Source organism: Thermobia domestica, chromosome 4, assembly GCF_964235325.1.
Source record: "Thermobia domestica chromosome 4, izTheDome1.hap1.1, whole genome shotgun sequence".
NCBI classification, from domain to species: domain Eukaryota; kingdom Metazoa; phylum Arthropoda; class Insecta; order Zygentoma; family Lepismatidae; genus Thermobia; species Thermobia domestica.
In genome coordinates, this window is record NC_137457.1 from 14,227,119 (window position 1) to 14,247,681 (window position 20,563).

Genomic DNA, 20,563 nt, shown 5'->3' on the forward strand with positions numbered 1-20,563 from the left:
ACATGTATAATCTACACAGTGCGAGAATATTTTAAATAAATCGTTTCTTTTTTTTTAAAAAAAAAGTGCTGATTTCATATCAATAATAGATTTAAAATTAACTACTTTTGAAAAGGGTTCCTTATTATTAATAATAAAATTAGTATTTTTCCAGAAGACGGAACAAATGACCTGCTGAAGTCACTTCAACAGGGAGTTTTGCAACAGAGTCGTCAGCCACTGGCGAGTGCAGGTGGAAAAGTCATCTGGGCTCCCCGTCTTCGACTTGCTCCAGAGATGACTCCTTATGATTTGTACCCAGACTACAACTATTTGGATGGGGACTACGAAGAATATGATTATTATCCGTATCTACTATCGCCTGAGGTTGAGGATTCTTCAGGAATTCCAGGTACAAGCCGCTCTTCAGCTGTTGGTGCTTCGCCAGACAGTAGTTCAGGCAGAAGGACATTTGGGGGAAGTGGCGATACAAAAGGAAGTTCAGATTCAAGGAAAACTTTTATAGAAGGTAAGTAGTGGTCAGCTAATCATTATAAACACTTTACTCCAGATATTTCCAACTGGAAGCTATATGACTCAATACAGCTCTCATATAACGATAACGTTGTATATTGTTTATTTGAGTAGGCCAATAGCAAAACCCGTTATACCCACATTTCAAAATTTGTAGCAAATTGAGAATAATTGTTTAAACACGTAATAATTGTAAAACAACATTAGAAACTATTTTTAAAAAGAAAGAATAATGTGAGTGTTGGTCTGTCGAAAACTATATAATCACACTAATTTCTGGATTGAGTTATTGAAGGAAAATAGTTTGGATTTAACAGGCTTTGCGTATGTAAATGGAAATAATAGCTTTTGCATCTGGACGAGCGGCCATTTTTGTTGTTGATACAAAACCTGTTAAAAGTGAGGGAATCAGTATTATGCCTATTAAAATATTGAAAAAATGTATTATCAATTATTATACATTATACAGATTTGCACAAATCAATATTGATTCATTAATTGCCACATTAAGTTTGTTCTGAATTGAAAACAACTGATCTAAAAGAGCAAAAATTGAGTTATATAAGCCCCTCTTCATCATCTTTTACCAAATGGAAATTCATATCTTCGTCATCCTCTGGTGCAACACCATTCCGTTGGTTTTGTATCTCTACAGAAACCTCTTTGTGAAACTTAAACTTTGGGTTGCTTTCCCAAATTTTCACCAAAATGTAACAACAAAAAGACACTTAATGTCATGCAGTTTTTCTTCTTTGACACAATGTGCCCTCGAAACCGTGTCGATTGGGACATTTCTTATATTCTTTCCTCGCTTACTAATTGGTTTGAGGGTGCCTGTTTGGAAAAATAAAAATGGTTCTCCTTGGACCAGAACTGTTGTACAGCTATATTTTCAGAATAATTTTGCGAGATTTTTGTGGTTCAAAGCGCCAATTACCAGTGTTTTTTTTTTTTTTTTTTTTTTCAAGATTTCGTCAGAGGCATGTTCCCATTCCATTATCTCACAGTATTTTCCTAAATGTGCATCAGTACTGAAATTTTCTATTATTTCTTCATATTTTACATCTTTGAATCTTTTAACATATTGTACCAGAACTCCTGTTATAGGCTAATTTCGAACATTAATTGACAACAACTTTTTTTTTTTTTTTTTTAAATGAAAGAGATTCTGCTCAACATGAAGAGACTGTGTAGGGAAGAACCTCACCCAACTGTAATATAATTTCATTTCAATGTGTATTAAAACTTCCAAAATTAAAAATATAAAAGAAACAAACAGGATGAGGTTCCATAAACAAACTTTCAAAAAAAATGAAAGCTAAAAATGAAAGTAAAAATGTCCAAATAAATAAAAACAAAATAAGGAACTGCATATAGGTGAAAAGCCAAAAACAGAGTATATAAACGTATGAAATTGTAAACAATGGGTCAGTTTTTGGTCATTCATTGGCAGTCAGTCAGAACAGACAGAGTCGACCATTAGAACCTCATTAGGATGGACCTCAGCCTGTACCGCTATAATCTTCTGTAAGTACTTATTAATTATGCCGAGAAACAACGCATAAGAAGTTCGTGCATGGAGGTCTTCTCCATGACAGGCACATTTTGTTAATCTGTAACTTCTATATTATTGTCATGACCTTTTTTATGTACTACATATTATTGTCATAACCTTTCTTTATGTACCTTCATTAAATTATCAAAATGCATCAAAATAGTATTATCTTACTACCAAATATAACAATAAGCAATCTCCCATAATCACTTATTCCAAATAATAACAAAAACAATTATTTTAAGTTACGAGACACAACAATGTTGTGCTCAAACTAAAGAGTTACCCTGCAAAATAACACAAATGACTTCAAACCAGACAATAATATAATTGACTTGTCTTTTTTGCTACATCTCATTTCCAGTTTTCCGGGCGCCGTGCACGTTTTCTAGACATTTTTGGTATTATCTGAACAACAAAATTATGACCGTCGTCGCCTACATTATTATTTTCTTTCGATTTTGCGTCTATTTCTCTAGTAATTTAAAGAAAAGCCTATTAAGATAGAAGCGCGTCACGAACAGTTAGGTCAAGACGTTTAGTGCCTCAATTCTCAATCCAAAAACACAAAAATAGCGAAAGTTCAAACTGCAAATGTTGAAAAATAAAATTTCGAATGAGTTACGAAGAGTTGCAATAAACATTTAGACTACTAAATTAATCTTATAAAGTACGAAACGTCAAATTGTTTGAAATATGGAATTAACTGGGTTTGATTCTGCTTTTCTCATGACGTTATTTGCTGGTATGTTATTTAACAATTTATGACTCTGAATATGTAAGATGGTTTTAACTGGGTTTGCATCTGTAGTCATGATGCATTTAACAACTTTTGGAAATTGGCAACTTATTTCAATGTCAATTTTCAACTAGTTAAAATGGCCTTTGCTACTGGATATTATTTGGAAATAAAAGCTCTCCAACTAAGATTACGAAAGCAACCACTATCTCGTTTTTTCAAAAACCTGGATTTAAGCGGTTTTGCCATTGGCCTACTCATTTCGATTATGATCAGGGCAGCCTTCCTCAAGTACTATTTATAGATGTAGAAGAAGAAGAAACTATTTAGTAGGTTGATATCAAGGATCTTGTAAAATAGAGGATCTGCCCATATATATTTTCATCCCATTAAATCAATGAAGCCAAAAAACAACCGAGAATCGGCACGTCTGATTGGCTACTCTCGTTTATGCCATGGTCTGATTGGCTACTTTCATTTCCGCCATGATTGTTGGCTCAAAACATTGCTATCCTATTGGGCGGAGTGGGCAGAGTAGGGGTGGCGAAACTGTGACGTATGGCTTCAAGATTTTGTTGTAAGGAAGGATCCTCTATTTTATAAGATCCTTGGTTGATATACATATTTTGTTTGTGCGAGCTGCTTCGCTGCTACGCGATTAGCGTACGCGCCTTTGGTGTGAGAGTCTCTGGTTCGATTCCCGGCGGGAGCTAATGTGCTTTGGATTCCACGTTAATCAGTACGACCCGTCTAATGCAGCCTCGCTGCTGAAAGGGACGTACAAACTCAAAAGAAATCAACTCATTTTGTTTGTGTGTTGGTATGGTGATGTTAGCCGTTATCAACGAAATGTTTATTCAATATAATTGTGATTGTCACCATAGTTGTTAGACGTACAATTAATAGTGTGTTAAAATACGTTGTTATCATCAAAGGGGCCGCGGCGGCTCAGTGGTAGAGCGTTCACCTCTGGTGTTTGGGGTCCCGGGTTCGATCCCAGTCAAGTGAACTTTGTGGTGGACAAACACCGTGTGCGTGGGTTTTCTCGGGGTTCTCCGGTTTCCTCCCACTTTCTTCATTCCACCATTTCCTTCATTACTCATTATCACCGTCTCCTTTAGCCTAACCGGCATAATCGTGGGACGTAAAACTCAAACATTTCATTTCAGATTTATGTGCATTCTAAACTGGTATATGTTTATTGAAGTCACCTTTGTTTTGCGTAATAACTAAAAAATGTACATGAAATGTGAGCAATATATAAGTAAGGTAGCGTTATACTCTTCTCAATAAACAACAGAAATAAGGAGTAAACGGCAAATATGTCGTCGATAAAGCTAATAGTCACGAATAAACAATACATCAATATTGTAATCAATGGTTTTTGCAGATACGTTACTTACGTGTTTATTACGCGAAACGGTGACGGTCGTAGATTGCTCTCTTCTTCTTCAAAAGATCCCTGGTTCGATCCTAGCACATGAGAGTTTATGTTAGATAACACCGTGTTAGTGAATTTTCTCGAGGTTATTCCGTTTCCTCCAACGTTCTCATTTCACAAATTTTCATACTAAATTACTTTAATCAAACATCCTCCTTCTTTATCCTATACAGCTCAATCGTGAGACGATACACTAGAAATGACATTTTATTTCATTTGTTGGATCCATTAGTATTCTGTCGACGATTGGTTCTTCTAGTGGCCACTAAAGTTCGAGCTACCGTACCGTTTTTAAATCCTACTGTAAGCTACCAACCAAAAGAATTACCACCTTTTCTTTAAAAAAAAATATTACATTTGTTTATTGGCTATATGAATTCAAACTATTCCTGTTAGCAAATTTCTAATATACACACCCAGGCCGGATTTAGGGGGGGTTGCAAAAGTGCACGTGCACCCCCCTTCGTTGTAAATATACACTACCTAAAGTGAGAAGCTAGCAGTGAGTTTTGGAAAATCAATAGTTTCAGTCAATTTTCTGAAGGTTTAAGGAAAAGAATTCATCAAAAGCAGACATTTAGCATTTCCAAAGGAATTTCTCATTCACATCACACATGCCTAAAGGCTTTAAAATACTCAAATTCAATTCAAATGTACTGTGAGTTATTGGTGCACCCCCCTCAGAGAATCCTGGATCCGACCCTGTACACACTAAAAACAACGTGCACAACCCCACGCGCATACAATCAACTGTGAGATGAGGCTTACAACGGCAATTGCATGGGAGAAACAAGCAATTGTTGAAGTCAGCGCCCCCCGTCGTTACCGTCTGCTCAGTGGAGGAATCAAAGTTAGCCAACCGGAACGTTGACGCGTTCTACCGAAAATGTCCCCCGCGAGCTACTAATAGCTCGCGATCAACGGTTTGGCAATTACTGGTTTATTCCATACTCTACTACCTCGCCCCATTTTCTTCAGTGGTGGTTTTAACGGGTAAGCACGGGCCTACCCAACATTTTGGAAAACATATATAAACATTAAAAGATAAAATAAACAGTAAATTGATTTTCCACTATTTATATTAATGGTAGATAATTATTTAACAAACAATATCAACTACTATTGTAAAAGTAATTTCCTACTGTCATTAATCGATCAAATGTGTATATGTATCCATAAGCGAACGAGCGGTCCTACCCAAAATTAAAATCCTAAAGCCGTCCCTGCTTTCCTTTATTCCACCCACTTGTAACTGTTAATATTCCTATGATGAAAGCATACTGTTTTGTCGTTCGAAGTGCATACGAAAATTTCATAACTCCCGCATTACAGTTCTTCCATAACGCAATCATTTTCAAATTGTCGAGTTATGTATTTTTGTCACTTTTCAACAAAATTTTCCCTCATTTTTCCGCACCTAAACCCAATTGTAATTTGCATATTGCGCTACAAAAATGCACGACAAATCTTGTAGGGAGGTATGTTTTGAACACTTGAAAATGACATATCCGAGTGCACTTCAGTATTCAGAACATCTGCTTAGTAATAAATCCTTCAGCTTTGAGCATGGACATAGGTCACTGAGGGATAGTTTTGGGGATTAAATTAGATGACTCTCACTGGTTCGATATTCTCATCCTGCAGAAAGCCTTATTCTCACCCAGGAGATATGTTTCTCTTACAACAATTGTGTAGGGATCAAACGTGAACCGCCTTAAACAACTTTTAAACAGCCTCTCAAATTTCTCTGCACGATACTCGTATGTCGAGAGAATCCTATTATATAGTTTGACATATACTCAACTGTTAGCCTTCTGTTCCCTATGTCCAGAGCCTGTACAAGATTAATGCTTTCTGTAGTGGTTACTCAAATTGTGTTTCTGGATCTTAACAGATCTTCAGTTGACCCTCCCTCCATACCTTTACACACATGTTTGTGGGAAAGTACAGTAATCGAGGTCAATGTTCCAATAATTATCCTTAACTTATCCTTTAATAGGACACGCGGTGGCTCAGTGGTAGAGCGTTTACTTCTGATGCTTGGGGTCCCTGGCTCGATCCCAGCTCACGCCGTGTGGACTTTGTGGTGGACAAACACCGTGCTCTTTGGTTTGCCTGGGGTTCTCCCAATTTCTTCATTTCACTCATCTCTCATCATCACCGTCTCCTTTAGCCTAACCGGCATAAGCGTGGGACGTAAAACTTAAAGATTTCATTTCATTTATCCTTTAATATCGACACTCCTTTTTTTCTTAGGGGGGCGCGGTGGCTCAGTGGTAGAGCGTTCACCTCTGGTGCTTGGGGTCCCGGGTTCGATCCCAGCCCCCGCCAAGTGAACTTTGTGGTGGACAAACACCGTGCTCGTGGGTTTTCTCGTGGTTCTCCCGTTTCCTCCCACTTTCTTCATTCCACCATTTCACTCATCTCTCATCATCACCGTCTCCTTTAGCCTAACCGGCATAACCGTGGGACATAAAACTCAGAGATTTCATTTCATTTTCCTTTTTTTCTTAATTGTATTAATCATCTCAAAGATGAAATCCATCATTTGAGCTCAGAATGTTGAAAGATAAAGTTTTGATTCACATGTGAATTTATTTAAAGTGAACATTTTGAATGATAGCAAAACTGCAAGTATTTGTCTTATGAACTTAAGAATCTGTCGTTTAAATGTTACTCTATTAAGCAAATGATAAAAATGTTGAATAAAATGAAGAAACTATAAAATGGAGGTGGAAAAGGGAAGAATTTAGAACAAGGTAACAAGTTTTAGTACCAAAGTAGTAGTACTACATGAGATATGAAGTCAAACGGAACAAAATAATAATAGTAATATAATAACAATAGGTACGGTAGAAGAAACCTTCAGTAAGTTTTAACCAAGACTCTTTTTATAGCCTGCTATTTAACGCTATAGAATGTTAGGCCATAATTTTCTTGCATAAAAGTCTCTCAACTATAAAAGAATTAAATGAAATCTTGTAAGTTACGCCCCACGGTTATGCCGGATAGGGTAAAGGGGATGGTGATGATAAGAAATGAATAGAATGGAAGAATGAGTAAAGTGGAAGACAACTGGAGAACTCCCTAGAAAACCCACGCACACAATGTTTGTCCACCACAAAGTTCTCTTAACGCGAACGAGGATTGAACCTGGACCTCCACACGCCAGAGATGAACGCTCTCCACTGAGGGTGAGGCACGCCCCTTCTACTATATTAAAATCTTGAACACAACTAGGAGGTTATTTAGTAATATTTTAAAATATGAATACTGGCATCAAACTTCGAAACTCATTAAGGGCCGCGGTGACTCAGTGGCAGAGCGTTCACCTCTGGTGCTAGGGGTCCCGGGTTCGATCCCAGCCCCCGCCAAGTGAACTTTGTAGTGGAGAAACACCGTACGCGTGGGTTTTTCTGGGGTTCTTCCGTTTCCTCCCACTTTCTTCATTCCACCATTTCATTCATTACTCATCATCACCGTCTCCTTTAGCCTAACCGGTATAAGCGTGGGACGTAAAACTTAAAGATTTCATTTCGAAATTCATTAACATGTATTTGCGGCGGTAGTATAGAGATTTTTTGTACTATCGTTTGATGATATTACCTTATGAACGTTTCATGGATATGTTACGGTATATCTACAGCGTTGCTTTTCTAAATGGTGTTTAATTATCTTCGTTTATGTTTGCATAGTTAATGACAGACACAATATTTAATAATAAAAATAATGCTCTAGTATGCCAAGTAGAGAAAACCACATCTTGTGTTAGAGTAATAAATAAGCAAACAAAGGAGATACAATAATAATGCTCCCGCATAGCGTAAAATCTATTACTCTTCCCTTTGGTGCGAAGGGTCTTGGGTTCGATTTCAAGTGCAGACACTCGATAACAAAAAGTGTAACAACTTTTTCAGGCCAGTCATGCTGAGACAGGTTCTCTTCAATTACATCAGGCAAATGCTGAAATGGTACCTAATATAATGGTCCGGGAGCTTCCTTGTTTCCCAATCGCTTTTTTCTTCCCAATTTTCAGAACTGCAATTGCCGTGAGAGGTCATATCTCATACATGACGGGCTGGCACGGCCATATCTGTCTAACGCTCAGAAATATAATTTCTAATAATAAGAAAGAGTAGTCATTTTAGAGTATTCTTAGTTTCTAACTTTAGCCGAGCTCATTATTTCTGAAGATGAGTCTAAAATTTAAACGAAGACGCTTCAGACATTAGAAGTAATACTAAAGTTTTAAAACTGCTTTAGACAATGGACTACGCAGTGGTAATAGCCCATAAGCTCTCAAAAATGAAGACGACTGTAATGATAGTCTATATATATATGATCCACGAGGTTGTGCTCTCACTTCCTGACAAAAATTTCGGAAATAGAACTGTGTAATTCATAGATTTATATTAAACAATCCCATTCTTAAATTTAAATGTGCTATTGCCAAGATACTGACTGTAATGTGTTTGGGTAATTGCGAGACAATACCTAGCTAATATGCAATTTTCGTTTCTTAAACTTCCGTTCTGTATTTATTATTGATATAAAAGCACATAATATTTAATATTTATCTACTTTGTCCAACTACTAAGTCGGTAATTCCTTCCCTTGTTAGTTTTTTATCTCTTTCCCGAGTACAATCCGAACCATGCCTCTGTCAGCATAATTATTCAATTAATATTTTCATCTCTAAACTTTTGATTACATAACCACTACGTGTGATAAACACGGAAGAATCAGCAAAAGTACGTCAAATAAAACTCCTGGATAGGGGTCGATCCACATACAGAAACACAACAGAATCGAACTTAGTGCTCCAGCACCAAAGGCTCGTACGCTTCCCAATTCGATAAGGTAGTAATTACTTATATAAAATCACAGTTACAGTAGAGCGTCGATTATCCGAACGTCGGTCAACCGAACGACCGCTTAACCGAACTGTGTACTCGCTCGCACCTGTTACTCTCCCTCCCTACCGTCCATCATCCCCCTCACTCCCAAACCAAGTTTCCCACAGTAGTCGCCGCACTGAGCCACCGCTGGCGGAACATTGCTTCTAATGGGGCCTTCATAAGGCGCTGCTGACCGGCCAAGCCGCCAGTCGCTGTGTTTCAACAATCAGCACACTTCTTTTTATGAATAAATTTACTGTACAGTACTTCTTTTTGGCAAATAAACATGTACAGTTCGATTATCCGAACAAACCAGTTTTCCGAACACCCATGTCCCCCAATTACTTCGGATAATCGACGCTCTACTGTATTTATTTCAAGTAGAGTGCAATATAATTTAGTAACCAAGCAGGATGAGTACAGTATTTTACAAACAACATACAGCAGTTACCTTTTAATTTAGAATAGAGCAAAATTTCACAAGTTACCGCGAACCCACAGTCTGCAATCATATTTCCGATTTAACCAGTTTGAACACCACTATGTACGGCCCGTACGTTTTCGGGTCTTATTCTTCAATACTACCACATACAACCCGTACGTAACTGGTTTCAACGGCTGCAGAGGAAATATTCTTGAAGAGGTCACGAAAACGTATGAATGATTCTGGCCGAGGAGGACCGAAATCTACGTATTGCTGTGATACCATTAGACCTCGTGACTTTTGCAAGCAATGAGCAGGCACGACCGATATGCCATCTCTTGCTGAGAGTAAGAATCCCTGCTAATCATGGGAGGTGTGCTTTTGTCCCCTTGTGCTTTTTTTCTTTCTTCATAAAAGCAGTAGCATATGGAGAAAGAGTAGTTTTAGTTTGTCAAATACTGTATGTTCCAGTAAGTCCGTCGTTCTAACCAATGGACTACAGGAGAAGACGCAAATGTTAATTTTAATAATTTTAAAACAGTTATAGTATTAACAACCAATGTTGATGATTTGTTTGCACTATTTACTGTCTAATGCTCTCCGTTTAGCATGTCGTGAGGTTCTGCATTCTATCTACAGAGCTGGGATTAAAGTGGCTAAACATTAATATTTGTGCAACCGCAAGTTAATTGGTAAACTAGAAATCAACACGGATGAAAACAATTAGAGTCTTTAATTTATTACGATTTTAAACTACGAGGCACGTCCAGAAATTAAGTTCCGTTTGCTAATAAAATTAAATTGTGTACAGATACAGAAAAATTATTTATTGCACAAAATTCTACAACTCTTAAACTACTTTCCACATAACTGCCGAAATTTTGCAAACATTTGTCATAGCGTGGCACAAGGTTTTGTATACCTTCTTCATAGAAGTTTGCCGCCTGTGTCTTCAACCAGTTGGAAACAGTTTCTTTCAGCTCGTCGTCATTGTTGAAGTGTTGACCGCCAAGGAAAGACTTGAGATGTAAGAACAGATGAAAGTCGCTGCGGTTTTCCTGGATCTTGTCATCAATTTCGTGAACCAGTTCTTCTGTAACAAAAGATGGACGCTCACTTCGTTCTTCATCGTGCACATCACTACGTCCTTCATTGAATTGTCGGACCCATCTTCTCACCATTAAATCACTCATCGCATTTTGTCCGTAAACATCGCAAATTTACCGATAAATTTCACTTGGTTTCACTCGCATTCAGAAAACGAATAACCGCTCTGATTTCACAAGCGGCGGGATTTTCAATCAACGCCGAAAATATAAACAAGCACAAAAAGCGTACGTGACTGACAGCGATCTCCAAATGGCACACGTTTCTTCTTCTTGATACAGAGCGTCTACCGCGCATGTGCGGAACTGCGATCGCAGCGCTGCAGCGGAAATAAATTGAAACGAACTTACTCTCTGGACGTGCTATGTATAGCGTAGAGGGAGGCGAAGGCTTTGGAGAAACAATTAGTGTACTAAACAATGACTTGTACTGCAAAAAGTTTGGAGAAGTCAGACTCTGTATTATTGGTACCTGATACACTGAAATTTGTTTTATTGTTATTACTCATATATTCACACATTAAACTAAACATGGTGGAGCAGGGGCGGATCCAGGGGGCGATTGTTCCCCCCAGAAGAGAAAACTTTCTTATTTTATATATAAATAAAACCCACCTCATGGTTTGGAGCTCTTAAAAGTAGCTCAAAGTAGCAGTATTATAATCCAGAAGTTCCATCGCCCCCCAGAAGTTCGTCCTGGATCCGCCCCTGTGACGAAGAACTGTAGTACCTTTCATGGCCTTCAAGTATGAGTACCATCTCGAATAGAAACAAATATTCTCTTGAAGTTTATAAATGTTAAACAATAACAGTGCATCTCTACAAGTTTGGAATGTTTGTATACTTGAAAGTTGTAAAAGCATTTTAATACATTATTTCATAGTTGAAAGGAGTAGTTTGATGAATTTTGTTGTTTTTGCCTTTCATGGGTGTTAAAATGATTAATTAATAAAACGGTTATCATTTTCAGATCTTCCAGGAGGGTACAGGGAACAAGGGTACGACATTGTGATTCATCGTCATGGTCCAGTTACTTACATTACTTACCATTATCCGTATTACTCATCACATGTGGCAGCTCACACAATGGGAGGTAAATATAGAATATTAGTGCTACTTCTGCTAAACATAAACTAATAATATTCTTAGTATTCTGTAGATTTCAATTTAGTTTATTTAGAAAGTAACCATCATATTTGTTCCAAAATAAACATCGGACATCTTGACAACAATATGTTTCGGGTCTTTAACGATTTTGAGCAACAAAGTAAAATCTGTAGATAATGTTGCTACCTCTCACAAAGTTACCGGTATTAGCCATGACTTCCAAGAATTTATATTTATCCAAACTGGATTCAAAACATTCTTCATGAACATAGTCAAAGTGGTTGTCAGTCTCCTAGGATGTCTGTACTTCCGTCTTATTGTGTGTTATAGAAGAAAAATCTCGTCCAGTTCTTTACCAGGAGGTAATGTGCCTAAGATCGATGACACATTCCCACACTGATTAGCGATGCTTATACTTTGAAAAAGAAATGCAGTTGCTCGGAGATCACCAGTTTTGATCGCTATTGGATGACCAACTTCATTAATGTAATTAGATCCCACGTGACCCCAAGACCCACTGGTTTCTATTGCTACTGTTACAAACCAATATTTGTCCAATAGGTTTGAGTATTTCAGTCTTTTGTCTGATTCTCTGTGAACGGCGACGAGACCTGCCTAAATTGAAGAATGGGGTAAGTTGGAAGGAGCAAACGTATCGGAACATATGAAATCCCAGACTAGTGCTTTTCCATTTTTGCACAGTACCAAGATTAACAATCACGATTATTTTAACAATAAAGAAACTATACCAGATTTATAAATGAACTTAGTAGGCTGCAACCTAGAGCGGAAAATCTCAACATTTTTCAAAGAGAAAAGTTTCGTTAAAGAAAACTTGGGTACGTCATTACCGTCTTGAAATTGGGGAAGACCAGAAACTAAGGATGCAAGGCAGATATTTCTGGAGTTTCGTCTGTTATAGAGCAATGAGGAGTGTGTAGTAATTTTTTAATACATAAAGTTGGCCACTGTGCATACTTTCAGCCACCAGCCTCCTATGGCTTTAGTTGTATGTTAACGCAAACGGCAATTGGTTTGGAAAACTGGTATCCCGAACAAGTCCGCTCAGTTATACGGTTTCGGTGGGCGAAACATGAAATTCACCGGAAGCTGGTAGAGATTTACGGAGAGACGGTAACATCTCGTCAATATGTCGCAGAATAGTATCGAAAGTTTGCAGCTGATAGAGAAAACGTCACTGAGAAGGAGCGCAGTCGTCGACTCAACATGGTATCAACAGATTTGAACACAGCTGAAATATCATCGACCACCCTCCCTATAGCCTAGACCTGACTGCAAGCAAGCTTAATCTGTTCCTTCACTTGAAAGAGCACCTAGGTGGCCGTCGCTTGACTCTAGACTAGGAGGTGAAACACCGTGACAACGTGGCTGAACACGGAAGGACAGGGCTTTTACCAGAAGGGAATCTTCAAACTCATCCTATGATGCAACGAATGCCTTAACCGATACGGAGACTACGTCGATAAATATCCTAATACATCTGTTATTGACTGTATCGGTTGTACCCTTACTTTCTGATTACCCCTAATAGTTAGTAACATTTAGAGATGTAAAAATAAATAGCTTGTTGGTTTATTTCTTGTATTGAGCAACACAATATCAGATATTCTAAAACGTTTGAACGTTTTCTGAACGGGAAGTCGTCAGTGTCTCAAACATCGGAGTGTGTGAGTATAGAACGGGTCTAATGCCTTTCAACATCTCCCAGTTGAAACTACTGGATGTGCTGGACAGGGTTATCGCACTTCACGAAACATGGGCGCGCTCGTATGAGCCAGAACTGAAGCGCCATCAAATGAATGGCAGCACCCATCATCTCCCCGACCCAAGAACCTGCGTCAGGAACCTGGGAATGTGAAGGTAATGCTGATAGTGGCATACGATGTACAGGGTGTCATTTTACGGCATGCAGTTCCTCCAAACCAGACCGTCAATGCAGTGTACTACCGCAGGTTTCCGGAAGAACATCTTCGTCCTGTACTCCACAGGAAACGACCCAACTTCATCAGGGATCCACCCATTGTTTTGCATGACAACGCCCGTTGTCACAACGCAGGTGTTGTGAGGGACCTGTTTGCACGATGGGGGTGGAAGGTTCTAGAGCATCCACCCTATTCATCGGACATGAATCCATGTGACTTTCGTCTGTTCCCTTTGATGAAAGAACCACTGCGAGGGATGCGTGTCCGCATCAGAGATGCCATACTTCGAGCTATAGGGCGCTCTCTTGCAGACATTAACAAAAAGGGCACCGCTGCTGGTGGACTTCCCCACATCTGGCAACGGGTGCAACATGCTGCAAGGGATTACATTGAAGGCCTGTAGAGGTTTCATGATTGTCCAATAAAGGGTTCGTGAATGATTTGTCTGTTGCCACTTTTCTTTCTTTCCAGCTATCGTATAATTAGATGTAACGCGTTGTGTCGTAAAGATGAGTGAGCTTTCCGCAAAAAAATGTGCTACATTTACAATGTTATGTTGATAAGGCCCCAAATGCCGCGTAAGACGGTCAAGAAATCTGTGCCATTTGCAGACAAGCTACGTTATCAAACGAAGCAAATAAAAAATGATTCAGTTGATACGTTGTGGAAATGTTAATGTCCCGGAGTCGGCGACCGATGACGTAAAAGTACGTAATATTCCATCAAAAGTCGAGCAAAACCAACATATAAGCAGTCATGACATCACCATTACGCAAACATTCATCTCCAACGAGTTAAAACACTGGAGAAAGTTCAGTATAGAAAGAAGATCTATGGTTTGGTGTCACAAGGTCTAACTCAAAAATATTTACTCGATCAAAATTCTATCTGCAAAAGCAATCTGAAACGTAACGAACTCGAGGAATTTCTGAAGCCATTGGTGGGATGTGGATAACCTCGACAGCAATGTATTAAACAGATCGTAGTCGAAGTGAGGAGAAACTCGACAGTCTATAGAAAATATCACAATAACCGAAGATGTTATAAAATAGAGGATCTGCACATACAAGAAAATCGTGAATTCATACGTCTCAGTTTCGCCACATTCATTTTGCCCGCTCCGCGCCACTGACATCGCAATGTTTTGAGCCAACCATCAGGGTGGAAACGAAAGCAGCCAATCAGACGTGTAAGCTCAGACGATGTTCGGTTGTTGTTTGTTTGGCTTCAGGAGTTCATAGGATGAAGATACGTATGGGCATATTCTCTATTTTATTACATCTTTGACAATAACGCCCAGGAAAGTTATACTGTGGGCCGTCAGTTATAACGATAGACTCGATCTATCGATCGTCAACTAGAGCTGGAAATTCGAAAGAAAAGGGCGGAACTGGTCAACAGAAACGATGTCGTATATCTCGTTGACAACGCCAGGCTGTATTTAGTTTTTTTTAACGACCTGTCAGTAATTGAGAGATCCGGTTGGGAAGTTTTAATACGGCCATCTTATACCCATACCTGGAATCATCAGAGTATGACTTATTTAGGTACCTGCAGAACATCCCAAATGATGTAAAGTTAGTTTCAAAAGTGTCCCTTGAGATTATCATGCCACAACATTTGACCAGAAAGCACAGAATTCCCATAGCAAAGTTATCGTGGTGATGTCAAAAAGAAGAAGAAGAAGAACAAGACAGAAGGTCATAGAACAAAGTATTTCAATGGGGTTTGGTAGTACTATTATCAAGTCACAATAAATATCTTCTAAATTTTGACTTTCAAATGATCAATACTGTTTTAGTTAACCTGATATTTCCTTTGTGTAGTTACATATAAGGCTACTGATATTAGTGACGTCGTTTATAGGCTGCTTAAGGTCACATAAAAGGCAATATATCAGCTGGTGTCCGATATCTATGTTATTAAAATAATAAATGTAAACCAGATGACTATTCTATTGTCTGCTTCATGAACTTCAGCCGTCTATTAAAAAAAAACTCTTTTTTATAGTCAATTTTCAGGATTTGTCCACAAAAGAAAAAAAAATAACTTATTCGGTTTCAAAATATTTTAGAGATATAAAAAATCTTTTCCCGGTACCTTATTTCTAATATGTTTCGGAAACTGCAAATACCCCGGCAAGGGCGCCCATCAGGGGGGGCAAGGTGGGGCGCTCGCCTCCCTAAGAGGAAATTATACTTGGGAATATCGAAAACCCAATAGAATTTTTACATTAGCTACAGCAAAATTTGAAACTATATTTGAAACGTCGCTTATACTTGCCCCTACCTTGGAAACCTCCACATGGGCGCCCTTGTCCCCCAGTAGGGGAAGCTAGTCGATTTTAGTCTACCAGCGGGGGCCCGGCTCTTAAAAGAACAAAACACTTACAAACTTATCATCGAGTATTTTTGTATGAGTAGCCGGTCTACTCAGAATTATTATTATTATTTTCAAAAAATTAGTTCCGTACAGTTCCGATTTTATATAGTTCTTCTGCACCTTTCTTGATTTATCCAATAATTTCAAACAATGGGCTTTCAATCTAAAAAGTGAATGGGAAATTACTATCTTACTTTAAGTTGTTGTTGTGACAGTTTTTCATGGTCCCCAAAATTATTGTTTCATATTATTCTAGACTCCCTTATAAACCAGGAACGTAACGCCAATAAACATGTTACTTAGCAGAAGGTTTATGCAGTCTCCCAATTCTTCCAAATTGCGCGGTTTTGTTCGATTGACCACGTACTTAATCCAACTCCACTAAAATAGATATATTGTTACATGGCATGAGGTATGTGTTTCTGGCAGACCATTCTTTGTTCCCAACTATCTCCCCGGAGAATATGGTTCATCTTTCCTTCCATCTGCTACAGATCTCAGTGAGGTTTTTTTTTTTTTTTTTTTTTTTTTTTTTTTTTTTTTTTTTTTTTTTTAGCATGTACGGAGTTTATAACGTCCAACGTGTGACTCCATTCATCTGTTGGTTATGTTCAATAGTGTAGTTTCTAACCACACGTAAACTTGGACATAACTGCTTCAACCCCCTATATTTATATTAAAACGCTGTATTCTCTGTTAATGTTTGTAAGTGTTTTGCTTTTAACGATAATGAAGAATATTTAGCATAATTTAAATCAGTGAAAACTCATCGCGGCAGTCATTAGTAATAAGTATTTTGAAGTAACCTTTAACCCCAAACTAACTTTCCAGGAACATATAAGCACAATAACTAAGCAATTGATGGAATTCTAAGACTTCTGTACAGATTAAGTGAAATATGGAATCCCTCTTCATTAGCAACGGTTTACAAACCAATAATGTATACGAAAACGAAATATTGTTTATATATTTGGATCATTCTAGATTCTACAAACACACCCAGTCTATGTTTACTTCTAAAATTATATTTTGCAATTGTACGTTACAGAGTATCTCGCACACATTCGATGACGAAACACGAACACACACACACACACAAATATTCAGCTATTTGAAACCCGTCATAAAATCTGTGATCTCAAATATTTGTAAAAACTCACATAAGACAATTCAGGTCCGAAACACTGCTCTCAGAAATGCATTTCCAAGTTTCATTCAGACAATACTTAACACTAGGCTCGTATCCATGGGCGGTCTAGGGGTGCCGCCCTCGCCTCCTAAATTGTTAGTGGCCCCCTAACATTTCCACGGTAGGCTTGCAAATCAACTATAATATGGTGATGAACTATAATATGGTTGGATCGGGCCTCCCTAACTTTTACTGGAACCCCTACAGTTTTGGGCTGGCTACCGGCCTGCTTAACACATATCTCTTCAATTTGTTACAACCTACACTTTTAATAGTTTAACGTTCTTTGTTCCACAGGTTCCTAAGTTACGCAATGAAACAGTCGTCTATATAATTAATTCTGAAATTGCACATAACTCTGCATTAGAATGTAATTTTGTTTTGGATAAATTCTATTCCAGTATTCTTAACCTTTATTGTTAATACTTAAATGTTATTATTATTATTAGGCCTATTATTATTATTATTATTATTATTATTATTATTATTGGGGTTGAGAAATATAGAAATGATTATTTGGGCTTGAAGAGTCTTACGATCAGCAGAAAAAATTTCGACAGAGTATGCATGCAAATAATAATAATAATAATAATAATAATAATAATAATAATAATAATAATAATAATAATAATAATAATAATAATAGGTAACGTTTATATCAGTGAATACTGTTACTACAGGGATGCAAATAAACAACCAAATTTTACTCGCCCAAGAGAAAAGCTACTACCCTACATCCCACAATAGAAATCATTTACTTACCTTCGGTATGATACGAGGGGGAGTCAAATGAAAACCATAATTATTTTTTTAAATATTTTTTATTGGTCACACACGGTACAGAAGTAAATCACTTTTCAACATAGTCCCCTCCTCGTTCAATGCAAGTCCGCCAGCGCTTCGGAAGAGCCTGAATACCTGCAGAAAAAAAAAGTCTTTTGGGCGACGGCGCAACCACTTGTGCACCGCGTTGCGTACCTCTTCATCGGAGTGGAACTTCCTGCCGCTGCAATTTCGTCTATTGTCACACGGCGGTTTTCCAAAACAATGGCTTCAACGGCTGCAATGGTCTCTGGAGTCACTACGCGCCGAGCCTGGCCGGGGCGTGGAGCATCGGCCACAGACATAACACCATTTGCAAATTTCCGGCATCATTCATAGATTTGTGGCTGTGACAAACGCATCTCCATACTGAACCTTCATTCGCCTAAAAAATGTCAATCGGCTTCACACCTTCACTTCGCAAAAACCGAATCACAGAACGCTGCTCCTCGCTGGTGCATGTGGCTAGCGGGGCTGCCATTTTGGAACTGTTGTTGCGCCGGTGTTTGTGCATTTGCCGGCTGCTGCCACCTAGAAGACATCCGGCATACTATCGTAAACATGCGTGCCAACTTACAGCTCACTGGCGCCATATGCGGATTTTTATTTCTACTTTTATGGTTTTCAGTTGACTTACCCTCGTATTAAATACTCGCCCTCACTGATGAACCACTCGCCCCGGCCGAGTGGGCGAGCGGTTATTTGCATCCCTATCTTAATGATAATTGGTTTTAAAGTACCGAATCATAGCATAGGAAATAGCAGCATTTTAGTTTCTCTGAATTGGAAATGTAAAATTTTAAAAAGATTGACAGTTTCTTTAAGGACATTTTAGACTTACTGTATTAAGCAAGTGAAAATTTTATGAGATATGACTGATAGTTTATAAGCAATGACGTTCAGAAAATTTATGCTAAAATGTAATTTTAACACTAGTGTTCTTAGCTTTTCATTGTTTTACATAGATAGAGAGCTTGATAAATTTTACAGCGTTGACAAGGAATTATTTCTGTTTAAATGACTTTTTTACAATATCCACATTGTGTTTTATATCAGTACTCCTCTTTTAACCTTTTCCTTATTTATTACATACCCACACACACACACAAAATGAAAGTCCTGCGCACCGGGCCCCAGGGTACGAATCCGATGTATTTTGTTATACAGAATCCAAATTTCGAAACCCCAGGAAGATCGATCGTGACTTTTTTTTTTTTTTTTTTTTTTGTTATGAGCTAAAAGCTTGAGCAAGTTTGGATAGGAAGAATACACGTAATATGGTAATGCAAATAAATAAATAAATAAAAATTCTGAGCAGCGGACCTAGGCTACGGATTCGATATATTTTGTTACACGGAATTCAAGCTTCAAAACTCCAGGATGATTGACCATCTCTCTTTCTTTTTTTTTTTTCTTTTTTTTTTTTTTTTTTTTTGTTATGTATGGAAAACTTGAGCGATTTTGGATAGAGAGGACACAAGTATGGATGTGCACGAGACAAGATTTGTAGCTGTCTCGTCTCGAAAATGTACTGTAAAAGTGATGTCTCGAACTCGAAAAAATGTATATTTTACTATTGAAAGAGCCGTGTCTCGACTCGAATTTTGTCAGGAAAATCCTGTCTCGACTTGTCTCGTGCGCATCCCTGGACACAAGTTTTTCACCCATGAAACTAAATTGAGACGGACAACCATCCTACGGTTTCGAAATTTGGGTTCTGTGTAATAATAAACATCAAATCCATACCTTGGCGTCCGATGTACAAAACTTTTGTTTTTGTGAGTGTGGTTGTGTTATAATTACTATTATTATCATTCGTATTATTATTCCATCGTAATGTAGTGCTCTGATACCACGTGGTGTATTTTTGCCAAAAAGATGTTCGCGGCACTGAAATAATTATTATTGTTGTTATTATTATTATTATTATTATTATTATTATTATTATTATTATTATTATTATTATTATTAGTAGTAGTAGTAGTAGTAGTAGTAGTAGTAGTAGTAGTAGTAGTAGTAGTAGTAGTAGTAGTAGCAGTAGTAGTAGAAGTAGTAGTACCAGTAGTAGTAGAAGTAGTAGTAATAATAATAATAATAATAATAATAATAATAATAATAATAATAATAATAATAATAATAATAAAATGAAATCCTTAAGTTTTTACGTCCCACGTTTATGCCGGTTAGGCTAAAGGAGACGGTGATGATGAAAGATGAGTAAAATGGTAGAATGAAGAAAGTGAGAGGAAACGGGATAACCCCGAGAAAATCCAGGAGCACGGTGTTTGTCCACCACAAAGTTCACACGGCGCGACCTGCGATCGAACCAGGGATCTCAAGCACAGGAGGTGAACGCTCTACAACTGAGCCACCGCGCCCCCCAGTAGTAGTAGTAGTAGTAGTAGTAGTAGTAGTAGTAGTAGTAGTACTAGTAATAGTAGTAG

At 37.9% G+C, this 20,563-nt stretch overlaps 1 protein-coding gene across 3 annotated transcripts in view; it reads left to right on the forward strand.

Moving 5' to 3' along the window:
* LOC145683733 (uncharacterized) overlaps positions 1-20,563 on the forward strand; it is a 114,896-nt gene that overhangs the window by 93,191 nt on the left and 1,142 nt on the right. For 2 of the 3 annotated variants that reach the window (XM_081755253.1, XM_081755255.1), the window contains 2 exons: positions 155-508; positions 11,647-11,769. In XM_081755253.1, the coding sequence (XP_081611379.1) occupies positions 155-508; positions 11,647-11,769 (477 nt within the window). The remainder of the gene's footprint in view (positions 1-154; positions 509-11,646; positions 11,770-20,563) is intronic. The other variant, XM_081755254.1, reaches the window with a different exon arrangement.